The following is a 13,805-nucleotide window of genomic DNA, read 5'->3' as shown; positions in this document are numbered from 1 at the left end:
GCATCTCCAAACATATTTTAAAATCAGCCTGTCAACTTCTAAAAATTGCTGGAATTCTAAGAGGGACAGTGTCAGGTCTATGGATCAATATTATTTTCGTAAAATGAGTTAGCAAGTGAATTTTCTCTTTAGTGTTTTGTTGGATAGGTACTATTTCTTACTTAAATGACTGCTAGAATTTACTGGAGAAGCATCTAGATATGCAGTTCTGTGAGAAAGTTTTCCATTGTGCTATTCAGAGCTATTCAGACTTTAGATTTTGAAGAAGGCTCCTGCCAAGAAGCTTTTTACTCTTGGAAAACTCATCCACTATTAATGCCACAGATGCTAACAAGAAGCAAAAAGTAGTAATTACCAGAATTTTGGCTGGAGAAGATTCCTGTCTATCAAGGTGCTATGCAGGTGGCCTAGACAGAATTTTACTTTTATTCCTAATGCATGATACATGGTAGAAAGGAATGAACTTAAGTTTCCACCTCCATGAGTAGTAGTATTCTGTTTCTTCATGCTCCCCTCCCTTTCACAAATATATTTACCTTGTCAGACGCTAACGTCTTTAAGCTGGTACTATGTCTTGTTTCGAGAGCCCCAGCACCCAGCTCAGTGCTAGGTAAACTGTAGGCATTCCAGTTTGTCAAGGTATAGATAACAATTAACACTGTCGCTCATGGTACTGCAGTGTTTTGGGGGCAACAGGCAAGAGACTGAGTTTAGGACTTAACTCTTCTTAGGACTGTGAAGAACAGATGCCTAGTAGCCTCCACCAAGAGAGACTGAAATGCTACCAGAATTCGTTAAAGAAAATTCTTTAGCACATAAGGCTCACTAATTTATCCTTGATGTTATTGAAATATCAGCTGGCACTAAAATTTGTACCATAAACCTTAGATCACTCTTATTCTTTTTGAAGATGGAAGCAACATGATAGAAGTGAATGCATAATGGATTCTGGAATTACAAGGCCTGATTTAAGGGATGTATGCTTACTAATCTAAGCATCAAATGAATAAATGTGCAAATACTATGTACACTTCATAAGTAAGTATACAAGTGTACTGAAAATGTTAGTTGCTCAGTTGTGTCCGACTCTTTGTGATCCCATAGGCTGTAGCCCACCAGGCTCCTCTGTCCATGGAATTTTCCAGGCAAAAATACTGGAGTGGGTTGTCATTTCCTTCTCCAGAGGATCTTTCTGACAGAGATTGAACCCACATCTCCTGCATTGGCAGTTGGATTCTTTACCACTGCACCACAAGGGTAAGTTAATATTAACTGAGCCCACAGAAATAAATAGAGTTATACAGGTCAGGTTGGTGGGAACACAAACATTTAGTCTCTCTCTGGATTGGGGTTAAATGCCACAAAGTCAGCTTCAGCAATACAGGTACTAGGTAAAAGATTTCTTTGTTCTTTTCCCAATCTTCCCTCTTCATTTCTCAATTCCTATCCCTTTCTCCACCTTACCATTTCAGCAAGACCCAATTCACATCTGTCCTTTCAAAACATGGCCTATCTCCAAATTTTAAATCCTCTTAGCATAATACACAAATTCACAGCTCAATATAGTAAACCTCCCAGAGAGATTTGATTTTTAAATCTGAAGGAATGAATTTTTACAGTGAATTTCAGTGGCTGTTTCAGGCAGATGGGGAGATGTTTTAGAAGCACAGGAGCATTACATAGGGACCTATTAGACTACCCAAAGTAATCCACTTGCGGGGCCAGACCAACTTCTGAAATTACTTTACTTTCACTTTAAATAAAGCGGCTTTTCTCAGTTCCCAAGAGGTTCAGATAAACTCTCTGAGACATTTTGTTGGTGTAGATTTTAAATTACAAGCTTGATCTGTCACCCCCAATACAGTTTTTAAGGAAGATTAGTTACAAATCGTTGTCAGTACTTTCCAATGACAGAAAAAAATCACATGATAGTAAAACTGGATGAATTCTTTATGTGAGAGATAACAATTCTCTCATCACCAGATGGAATTACTCCAATTCATGCAATAAATGACCATTACATTTTTAAAAGTTGCCCTAGTTTTTCTAGGTGAGATTTCATGCCTATTTTAAATCAAGACATCAGTATGCTCTTGAGCTCACCTCACTCTCCATGGGAAGCAGTGAGGACACACATGGTTGTTCTGAGATACCACTGGACTCCAGAGGGCCACAGTGTCATCTCAGATCTTTCACCTCTGTGTGAAGGTGCCTAGGAGATCTTCAGTTTCAGAAGCAATGGCCCTGGTGGCCAATGTAACACTACAGATTATTTAGAACTTCAATAGTGATCAAAAAAAGGAGCAGGAAGGAAATTTTGACTTATCTTGACATAAAAGCGGCAGAAATCAGCATTGCCAAATTTCTGTAACTATAAATCATGAGGGTAAAACAGAAGAGGTTCGTCTATGTAGGGGATACCCACACAGTAGACTTTGTGAATGTCTCTTACAGAACCACATAAGATAGTACCATCAATATTTTATATATTTACATACAAGTTGAATACAAATTCTTAAAATTTATAATAGAACATTAAAATAATCTTCTAATAAAATCAGCCTTAAGTATAAGGAATCTAGATTTCAGTATCTTGTACACTTCTAAATAAATATCTTTGATCTATAATCCTTGAAAATATTATAGTTTATGGTGGCATGATAGAGACAAGTCAAACAGTATTATGAGTAAAAATAAAACATTAATTTAAAAATAAGCCTAAAAACACACTGGGTTGAAATTATAGAAAATCAAAACACTAAGTATACAGTAATTAAATATCAGGTATAACCAAATGCGTGCTAAATGACACAATTTCAACTTCTATAAAAAGCCCTTTAAAAATCATAAGTCTAAATAAATAAGCTGAAACATGAAGGGATGTACTGTACCAGCCAGTAACAACTAGTAAGAAAATTCTCTTTTTCTTTTAAATGATCCTAACTGAAAAACATGAAATAATGATCATTGCTAAAAAACTATAATTCATGTGTTTTGTTTCTTTTAGAATGCTATCAATGAGATTAAAAAGTTAAAGAAAGGCTTCCTAATTGTTAGGTCACTACTTTAGAAAAGGAAAACTGACAGATTTAAATAAAAATCAGACATTTGTCTATTTAAGATATGATTGAATTTTCATCTAATGACCCCATATTAGGTCTGAATCAAGCCCATGATATGAATGCACACTCAAGTATCTGAATGTCTGATCTGTTAATACTGAATTATATATGATGATTTAATTTCATTCACTAAAGTATTAATTTATTTTACTGAAGACCAGAATCAAAACATCTAGAGCAGGAACTAATATCTTATTTATCTTTGTAGAAGGGGTCTTAGATTCTCAGAACATAATAGGTGCTCAATAGGTCTTTACTGAATTGAGCTGAATCTGGCATTCATTACAGGAAGCATTGAATCCATGATGAAACTGGCTGCCTGAGACTCAGAGGGAGCTATTCAGTTTTATCTCTAGGCCTGTGATGAACTTCTGGCTAGTTAACCAAGTTAACTGTCACTGTAACTGCCATAGTTTCTCAATTCAGGGCCAAGATTTCTGTAACTCATCTGTTTCACAGTTAAGCCTTCTTGAAAGTTTTGTGCCGGCACATTTATAGTCATGTTGAAAGAATAATCTTTGTTATTCTATGTTGGGTTTTTGCTTATGACAGCTGTCTGAAATACACACACACACAGAAAACCATTTTGCAAGTGGAAAACAGAATCTGGAAAGAGTGCACAAAGCCTAAATTACATAGCTCTGGAGGTGAACTAAAAAAAGACACTGAAACCATAAGGAAACTCCTTTTCATTACACACACACTTATTGCGTGATGGCTGGAAGCAACGTCTTTGGACCAACAACTGTAAATCAAGAGTGTCCTTTAACCATTAGCTTGAAGGTAGCCAAAAATGGTTTGGCTCCAACACTGCCCTGTCCAGTTCTGCACAGTGTAGCTCATTACACCAGGAAGCAGCGAGGAGGAGGTGGACATGCCGTCCAAAGACCATTCCTTCCATCCACAGTGCTCAGATCAATATCATTCCATTATGTGATTATTCTAAGAGTTCCTCTGGATTGCCATTTACAGTTGCTGTTTCTGATGTTTGCTGTTCCTCTGTGGGGAACGGGCGGGGGCGGGTGCATTACAGAACTCCTGAAATAAAAGCTGCTCAGAAAGTTTCACTCTTTGCTTCTCACTGCCAGCATGCCTGTCCTTCTTGAACGCTTGCTAGGAGAGGTAGATCCAGTGTTTAAGTTCTGCTATTCCCTGTAGTAACTTAGTGTAATAGAAGTCCATGTTGTCTGCAAAGTCTGTACAAACGGGTGACTCCATGTCCCCAAAAGTGCAGTATAACGCAGTTCCTCCCACACTAAGCAAAACCGTCACTATGCAGAGCAAGACCAGTAAAATACAGGAACCACCTCCAACCTCATCTGCAAACAGGAAAACAGAGTAAGGTTAAGCTGACACAAGAGTCAAACTCTAGTATCTTGTCTCACTGACTAAGGTAACTAGATGTTTCTAATATTAGTCCTCTATGGACAGTCCCTGATAGAAAGCTAGTGTACCAACGACTGTATGAGGACCTGTTACCAGTGGAACTTGTGAATGCTAAAATTAAAACTAGTTCATTTATCCAATGATATAACCACTTCCATTAAAAGAGAAGAAAGAATTTGGCAGTGTATCTCAGATCAAACACATGTGGTTAAGGATTTTTATAGAAACAGGATTATGTAATTGTATTCTCCTTTGATTGACATATTTAGTTTAGCAGATCTTCATAGTTAATAGACCTTAAGAGATTTAATAGTTTATACTTAGTATACTTTTAATAATATATATATATTTTATATATATTATATATAATAATATAATAATAGTATACTTAGTATACATACAAATAAAAAGGATTGTATCATTTGTGCTGTGTTTCTTAGTTTTTTGGGGGGTTCTGGTCAGTTCAATACTTTTATCATCTTTTCTGTTTTTGCCATGATTCGCACTCACCCTCTCATCTTTGTGAGCAATCTGTTTTTTCAGCTATTTCTCCTTTATCATATATTTATTAAAACATTTAGATACAATTTATTTTAAAACATCTATTTTGTTTTATTTATCTACATGCACTGACGCTGTTTAGAGTTGTGCTATCCAACATGGAAGCCAAGAAGCGCAGGTGGCCACTGAGGACAAGTTATATGACTTAGTCTGAGATGATATGGTTCCTAAGGGAACTAGGGACTGTCAGTTCTAAATCCAGGGTTCCTCCTACTAAGCAACAATTCAGTACTGATAGGTACAAACAAAGAACTGAGCACTTTATCTGGAGGAGACTGTGATAGTTACAAGCAAGGTTCAGGGTAAAAATGAGGAGTGAGAACAGATTATTTCCACGGCTCCTGCCAGCTTTATAGTTGTAAAAATTGAGAAACATCTACTGCTATCACTTTATGTCATACTTAGAAATTGTGTCTACACATTGACATCATTATTTAATAAGGCAGTTGTTTTATAAACATGAAAAGCACACTGGTAGATTCTTGGCCACATTTCTACTCACTCTGATTTACCTAGGCATTAGGTAAACTTAACAACAACCTTAAATACAAGCCCAGGAGGGAAAAAAAAAAATCTAACAATAGCAACAGTGTTAAACTACTGCTCCTGAGAGACACTTTTTTTTCCATAGAGTAGAGAAGAAATCACCAAAGAGAATATATTTGTAATTTATAAATATCTCCCTCAACAATCAAGGAGTATTGACTGCCACTGAAAAGAAGACAAAAACAGCAGGCTCACTAAAAACAAAAAGTCAGAAAACAAAATACTAAACAAAGAAACTGAAATGAGCTCTCAACACTGACAACTATCTGTGGGACAGGAAGGCAAGGAGATGGATTTTGCAACTGGTCACTTATTTGAGCAAATAGAATACTTAGGACTTACTTAAGAACTGATGATAGTTCACTTCTCTGTGTTTCTTTATATAATGCAACTAAGTCTACATATTCTTGACAAATCCTATTACCAAACGTCTTATTGTACATTAATTCATCCTTTTGGCAAACACTGATCAAATCTGTGCCAGAGACAGTGCTGAGCACTCTACCTTGATCTAAGCTGTCGTCTATTTCCTGGAATCTCACTCTTCGCTTGGATGGTTTCTGCTGCATCTGGGCAGGATGATCTCCTACAGTGTCATTCCTCTTCTTCAATATAGAGACCAACCCTTCAGCAGGAACAGCCTGGCAGAAATGATAAGAACCGCCTGTTACATTATGGTAAGACACATCAGTGATACTTTTACATGTAGTGGTAAGAAGGCTAATTCAATTCAACAAGTACTGCAATTCCTATTAGAGTTTTAACCATAGGAAAAAAAATATAACAATTATCAAAATTTTACAGAATAACACTTTCACTTGTATTCAGATACTGCCAAATACACACTTCTAAAATACTGATTTCTTTTCTAAAGCCTTGAATTGAATCCAGGGCCAGGCAGTGTGATACAGCATCGACTGGAAATCAGACCTCCTTTAAAGCTCCCCTTACCTGTTACGTCATCTATAAAATGATTCCTAACTGCCCCTCTTTGCTTAATCATGAGTGCTGGGTTGTGCTTTACAACAGAGGCTTTTTTTCATTCATCGGCAACTTTTAAGACATGAATATGTGAGGCTAAAAATACACTTGATACCAACTTTTAACATCAAAATCAGTGCTGTCCTCAATTTCTCTGAGAAACTACACATTTACTAAATAATGTTACAGTGCTCTAAACACTTTAAGAACTCTTCTAGAATATCTCTCAGACCTAGTTTACTAGGCATGTATTACCATGTAGTATGCATAGTGTGGCAAACTATGGCCAGTAGGCCAAAGGCCCACTGCCTAGTTTTGTAAATACAATTTAATTGGAACACAGCCAAGCTCACTCATCCACATACTGTATATGCCTGCTACGATGGGAAAACTAAATACAGGCCAGAAAGTAAAAAATATTAAATCCTTGGCCCTTCATAGAGTTTGCTATTATCTCTTTAGTTCACACCTCTACCCCTTTCTATGCTGTCTTTCTGGTTTTCACTTGGGATACCTCTCTTCTCCCTCCACCCCACCCCTTATTTAGGATCAAAGAAAAAACAGAAACCCTTGCCATTGTGGAATGAAAAGACTCCGAGGTGTAGGGAGAAAGAGAAGAGAATTGGTTCATAGAGCCAGGTTGGGAAGCTAGAGGCCTTATTGAAGGCCCCCTAAGCGGTAGGTTGATTCACACAGGTTGACTTGTGGTTGCCTGCTTGGACAAGCTGTAGGTGATGACATAGTTGGGCACTGTGTGCCTAACACTGTACATGTCAGTGATTTGCTGGTATCACATCACTGTAAGCTGACCACTTCCTGTAATGTCATTTATCTGATCAATGGTATAAAATACTTAATATGACTTGGAGTTCCAGCCAACTCCAACTTGGAGTTCCAGTTTATTTGATAATAAACTATATATAAATATAGATTCTATTAGTTCTTTTTATAACTCAAGGCTTTTAGGGTCAAATAACTCAATACTGTCTTCTACTGGGCTTCCCTGAACATGAATCTATAGAAACCATTATCTCAAAAAAAAAAATAAATAAATAAAAAAATCAATGTTAGTAATTTATTCTTTTTATAGAAAATATGTATTTCAGATGATGTATTTCTTTTGAGAAAGCTAAAGTACTTTAGTGACATTAAAATGATAAGTACAAATTATGTAAAGGAATAGTTTTTCAATCTTTCATCAGAAAGCAAAACATTAAAGAGAATCTTCATAAAACAAAGAAAAACTTTACGAGTATCATGCTGAAACTGGGTACTTAAGGGAGAAAAAGAAGTCCTAATAAGTTTCTAAAGGGCAAGGCATGGAAAATGGAAATTAATTTTTCATAGATTCATTTACTATCGATTTTCTCCATAAAATAGTATTTACCAAAAGTGATGTCACCTATCACAGGTGCTTTCAAATTGCTTTAACTACTTAGAATAAACAATTCTATTAAGAATAGCTCTGAAGAAGACCCCCAGAATTGCATTACTATTAACTGTATATCATTGTGACCTGAGTTTTGAATCTGTAAATTCAAGAAACAGACCCAACAGTAAATTGAAAGAACTGCAACTATGAATAAATGGATGGTGAAAGGCCAAGAGAAACTCTCAAAATCATCTGGAAAGACACAGATGGTGCTTCTAAGACCTAGAAGTTATATTAGGTGTAGGAGCTGTTAGGCCCCCACTTTAGCTCCTGCTTGGCCTAATTTGGGGTGTTTGGCTCCAGAACTCAAGTAGCTACAGGATACAAGCCTTTCCAAGTGGCCCCATCTCATTTACCATGGGTGGCAGTGAACTTTGGCAAATTTTTGAAAGAGGGAAGAAGAAAGAGTATGAGAAATTACAGTTATGTGGGATGAGCCAGCATGCTGTCTTAACACCCTCCCCACTCAACCCTTAATTCCTGGCAAAAATCTAACCACAGGCTTTACTTTCTTTTCCTTTTTCTCTCCCACCAAGAACATGTTTCAGCAAGACAGTGTCTGAAGTGAAGGAATGTGCTCTTTTCCATTATTTCCTTTCAGTCTTGCTCAGGGATCTTCTCCAGGGATCCTTCTTTTTTAACTGCCCTCTGGTCCTACAGACTATAGGGATGGTGGGACCAAGTTTAGGCATAGGAGATGCAAGCCAAAAAGGAAACTCTTAGAAGACAGGTCTTTTCTATTCTGGGAGGAGTTTCGAATAAAGGTCTTAGAACCTATCCCTAGCATGGCAATTCCTACTTACCATGCTAAGGCAATTGGACAAAAAATTTCAGAAATGATATCGGTAGAGTTTAATTTTATGGTAGAAGGGCAAGTTAGTTAAAACAAGATCATGGTGTTAGTCTGGGGTCTCATTCAAAAGTTTGCCAAGTGTTTCTAAGTTTAGGGGACACAGAAATGTGTCTTCTTCAAACTACTTAAAAAAAAAATTTCTATGTTTCTATGCCTTTTAATTTTTTAATCATAATGTCAATATTAAAAGGTCAAGAAATTTTAAACCTCAAAAAACAAAGCTTTAAAAACTAAACTTAGGTAATTCTCTGGTGATCCAGTGGTCAGGACTCTGTGCTCTCACTGCTGAGGGCCCAGGTTCAATCCCTGGTTGGGGGAACTAAGATCCCACAAGCTACATGGCACAGCAAAAAAAGAAAAAGAGAGAGAGAAAATAAAACTAAACTAAATTTAGTTTCCCACTTCAATTACCAAATTCCTTTCCTACCAAAACAAAGTATACCAAGACTTTACACTGAGAACAAAAAGAATCTCTAAGCTGCAATTAGTGTAATTGTTACTGGTACTACACTATGAATTAGTGCAGAATTTAAAAAAATAATGAAATATCCACCTGGCCTAGCTCTGCATGGGCTTCCCAAATTGCATTAGTGGTAAAGAACCTGCCTGCCAATGCAGGAGATTTAAGAGACATGAGTTCCATCCCTTTGTAGGAAAGATCCCCTGGAGGAGGGCATGGCAACGCACTCTAGTATTCTTGCCTGGAGAATCCCATGGACAGAGGAGCCTGGCAGGCTACAGTCCACAGGGTTGCACAGAGTTGGACACAACTGAAGCGAGTTAGCGTGCATGGTAGCTCTGTATATTTGTAAATAAATAGCTCTCCTGCAGTTCCCCTCAAACATCAATGATCATCACAAACAGCATTTTAAGAATGAACTGGTTGTAAAAACAAGATTATTCTGCAACTCTGCTGGCACAGGAAATCATAATATGACAAGGAAAAAAACACTCAGACAGGCCTTGCTATTAAATCTGCCTCCTCAAAGGAGAAAATAGATATTAAAAAATATTATTTTATTGATCTAGGCTTTGCTCAACCCAGAACCTTAAGGCTGGTAAATTTTGCTTTGTTTGCAACTAACTTGATAATTAATATTCATAAATCATATTAGTATATTACAATTAGCTTGAACGCCAGCAATCTCACTGTAGAAACACATGTCAAGTTTTCTGCTACTCTTCTTCACTGAAGGAAAAAGTCATGGTTCTCTGTTTAGTCCTTTAGATCTGGGTTCCATAATAAGAACTATAGTGAATCTCTATGCTTTCTGTAAAGACATTTACATAGTAATGTCATCAGTTCAGTTCAGTTCAGTCGCTCAGTCGTGTCCGACTCTTTGCTACCCCATGAACTGCAGCACACCAGGCCTCCCTGTCCATCACCAACTCCCAGAGTCCACCCAAACCCATGTCCATTGAGTCGGTGATGCCATCCAACCATCTCATCCTCTGTCATCCCCTTCTCCTCCTGCCTTCAATCTTTCCCAGCATCAGAGTCTTTTCAAATGAGTCAGTTCTTTACATCAGGTGGCCAAAGTACTGGAGTTTCAGCTTCAGCATCAGTCCTTCCAATGAACACCCAGGACTGATCTCCTTTAGGACGGACTGGTTGGATCTCCTTGCAGTCCAAGGGACTCTCAAGAGTCTCTTCAACACCACAGTTCAAGCATCAATTCTTCAGCACTCAGCTTTCTTTATAGTCCAACTCTCACATCCATACATGACCCACTGGAAAAACCATAGCCTTGACTAGATGGACCTTTGTTGATAAAGTAATGTCTCTGCTTTTTAATATGCTGTCTAGGTTGGTCATTAACTTTCCTTTCAAGGAGTAATCATCTTTTAGTTTCATGGCTGCAGTCACCATCTGCGCTGATTTTGGAGCCCAGAAATATGTCATATTAATTATGTCATATTAATATGTCATACTTAAGTCCTATTTTACAGATGAAGAAGTCAAGCTGAGACAGCTTAAATAACTTGCTTACATTTGTAGCACCAGCTATTGGCAGAGTTGAATACAAACACAAGATTAAACCTCCTGCCATTTCCTTAATGAGAAAAGATCTTATTTTCCATGATTATTAAAATTTTGCTTAGTGTCATTTGTTATATATTACAATTAAAATGAGATGAACAGAACTTTCAAATAAACCTAGTAAGTTTCTTTTGTCTTTCCAAAGCACTTTATACAACAAATCCTTATCTTATAAATCACCTGAATTAAGATATACTTAAACTAATGGCTAAATCTATCTATCTAGAGACACTGGGGAGGAGATGGTTAGATGAAAGATCATTTGTGTCATTCAATTCATCTGGAAGTAGATTAATGCTACTACTACAGCAAATTAACATAACAAGTCACAGCTGGAGCAACAGGAACTGAGGCTAAATGGAGGATAGTCATCTTCTAGAAAGAAACACAATGGTTATCTCTAACCCCACGATGCTGCATCTTAGAACACTGCAATTTGGAGAGTGAAAAACAAATGATGATGAAGTACAGTGATTCTGAATTTTTCCAAGATTAATTTAAAAAGGAAAAAAGTTTTTTAAAATAAAAATATGAGTTTTATAATGTACCTAAGTTTCTAAATTAGGCACTATCTGTTGTTTTTGTAATTAGGTTTTATTTGTTTAAAGGGACAATTTAATAAGTATAAAATAGAAATGGGTAAGAATGTCAAGACACCATTCCACTTTTTAATCCCCAGTAAATCACTTAAAAAGGTAAATTCCAAAACAGAACTCGTGATTCTCTTTCCCTCAAAACTGCTCCATTAGAAAATCTTGTTAGTTCCTCCTTCATAAAAATATATCTTCACCACATCCATTGCTACTGAGTCTTCACTATTTCTCACCTGAATAATTGCAATAACTGGATCGATCCCCTTTCTCTGGCCTCTGTCTTCACTTTTCTAGTCTCCGTAAAGCAGGCAGGAAACAAATAAAATCACATCTTCTGCTCAAAATCCATTTCAAAATGTTACCACCAATTAAATTTAATCCTAGTTCCTTACCTTGGTCTACGAGGTCCTCAAGGAACCAGCCCAGCTGGTCGTCCCCACCTGAACGTCCGACTGTCCCGTTCACTGTGCTCTAGCTTTGCTGGCCCTCCTGCTGGTCCGCTCACTGCCCTCCCCTCCACCCTGGCTAGCAGAGCCCATTCCTCCAACCTACCCAGCACGTGGGTCTCTCTATACCCCTTCATCCTGCTAAAACTTCTTCAGGGCCATTATCAATATATGAAACAATACTGTTTATTTTTATGTGAACTTAGCTTATTACATGTCTCTCCCTCTAGAGAGTAAGTATCATGAGGGCAGGTGAAGTGAAGTGAAAGTGAAGTCGCTCAGTCATGTCTGACTCTTTGTGACCCCGTGGACTGTAGCCTACCAGGCTCCTCCATCCTTGGGATTTTCCAGGCAAGAGTACTGGAATGAGTTGATCTGTATTCACTGGTATCTCCTTAGTTTCTAAAATACAGTAGGTGCTCAATAAATATGCCAAAGAGCAAATGAATATACAGATGAGCAATTTATACAAAGCTCCTAACCTATACTTACTCAAATAACATAGCCTTTCCCCTTAAAATAATCAAAACCAAATCTATCCTTAAAGGTGATTTATTTTTCTAAGTGAACTAGGTCAAAAGAAGAAAAGAGAAGAAGGGGAAGGCTTATCATATACAGGTGGCTGTTGGGCTTTGCAGAGAATAAAAAAATGCATTCAGCAGGATCCCCACCCTTCAGGAACTTGCAATTTAGTGAAGAGGGAAATATACAAACACGTGTGTGTGTCCTTTAATAACAGGACAGGTAGACAGAACTTTGGGAGGAATGATGTTCAGGCCCCTCCCTCATCTTCAAGTCAGAGGAAAAAAACATTATGGACTTGGGTGTACTTAGGAGTATATCTACCTAAAGAAACAAAAGACCTATATATAGAAAACTATAAAACACTGATGAAAGAAATCAAAGAGGACACAAATAGATGGAGAAATATACCGTGTTCATGGATTGGAAGAATCAATATTGTGAAAATGAGTATACTACCCAAAGCAATATATAGATTCAATGCAATCCCTATCAAGCTACCAACAGTATTTTTCACAGAACTAGAGCAAATAATTTCACAATTTGCATGGAAATACAAAAAACCTCAAATAGCCAAAGCAATCTTGAGAAAGAAGAATGGAACAGGAGGAATCAACCTGCCTGACTTCAGACTCTACTACAAAGCCACAGTCATCAAGATAGTATGGTGCTGGCACAAAGACAGAAATATAGATCAATGGAACAAAATAGAAAGCCCAGAGATAAATCCACGTACCTATGGACACCTTATCTTTGACAAAGGAGGCAAGACTATACAATGGAAAAAAGACAACCTCTTTAGCAAGTGGTGCTGGGAACACTGGTCAACCACTTGTGAAAGAATGAAACTAGAACACTTTCTAACACCATACACAAAAATAAACTCAAAATGGATTAAAGATCTAAATGTAAGGCCAGAAACTATAAAACTCCTAGAGAAGAACATAGGCAAAACACTCTCTGACATAAATCACAGCAAGATCCTCTATGACCCACCTCCCAGAATATTGGAAATAAAAGCAAAAATAAACAAATGGGACCTAATTAAACTTAAAAGCTCTTGCACAACAAAGGAAACTATAAGCAAGGTGAAAAGACAGCCCTCAGATTGGGAGAAAATAATAGCAAATGAAGCAACAGACAAAGGATTAATCTCAAAAATATATAAGCAACTCCTGCAGCTCAGTTCCAGAAAAATAAATGACCCAGTCAAAAAATGGGCCAAAGATCTAAACAGACATTCCTCCAAAGAAGACATACAGATGGCTAACAAACACATGAAAAGATGCTCAACATCACTCATTAACAGAGAAATGCAAATC

The 13,805-nt window shown here is 37.2% G+C and overlaps 1 protein-coding gene across 3 annotated transcripts in view; it reads right to left on the bottom strand.

Moving 5' to 3' along the window:
• Window positions 1-1,811: 1,811 nt before the first annotated feature.
• Window positions 1,812-13,805, bottom strand: part of CNST (consortin, connexin sorting protein) — a 94,226-nt gene continuing 82,232 nt past the window's right edge. For all 3 annotated transcript variants that reach the window (XM_020915202.2, XM_020915201.2, XM_070474409.1), the window contains 2 exons: window positions 6,121-6,256; window positions 1,812-4,441 (listed from right to left, as the gene is read on the bottom strand). In XM_020915202.2, coding sequence (XP_020770861.2) covers window positions 4,236-4,441; window positions 6,121-6,256 — 342 coding nt within the window. In that variant the 3' untranslated portion in view covers window positions 1,812-4,235. The remainder of the gene's footprint in view (window positions 4,442-6,120; window positions 6,257-13,805) is intronic.

Source organism: Odocoileus virginianus, chromosome 11 (genome assembly GCF_023699985.2).
Source record: "Odocoileus virginianus isolate 20LAN1187 ecotype Illinois chromosome 11, Ovbor_1.2, whole genome shotgun sequence".
NCBI lineage: Eukaryota > Metazoa > Chordata > Mammalia > Artiodactyla > Cervidae > Odocoileus > Odocoileus virginianus.
The sequence above is the reverse complement of the archived record's forward strand: the minus strand, read 5'-3'. Positions and strand labels throughout refer to the sequence as shown.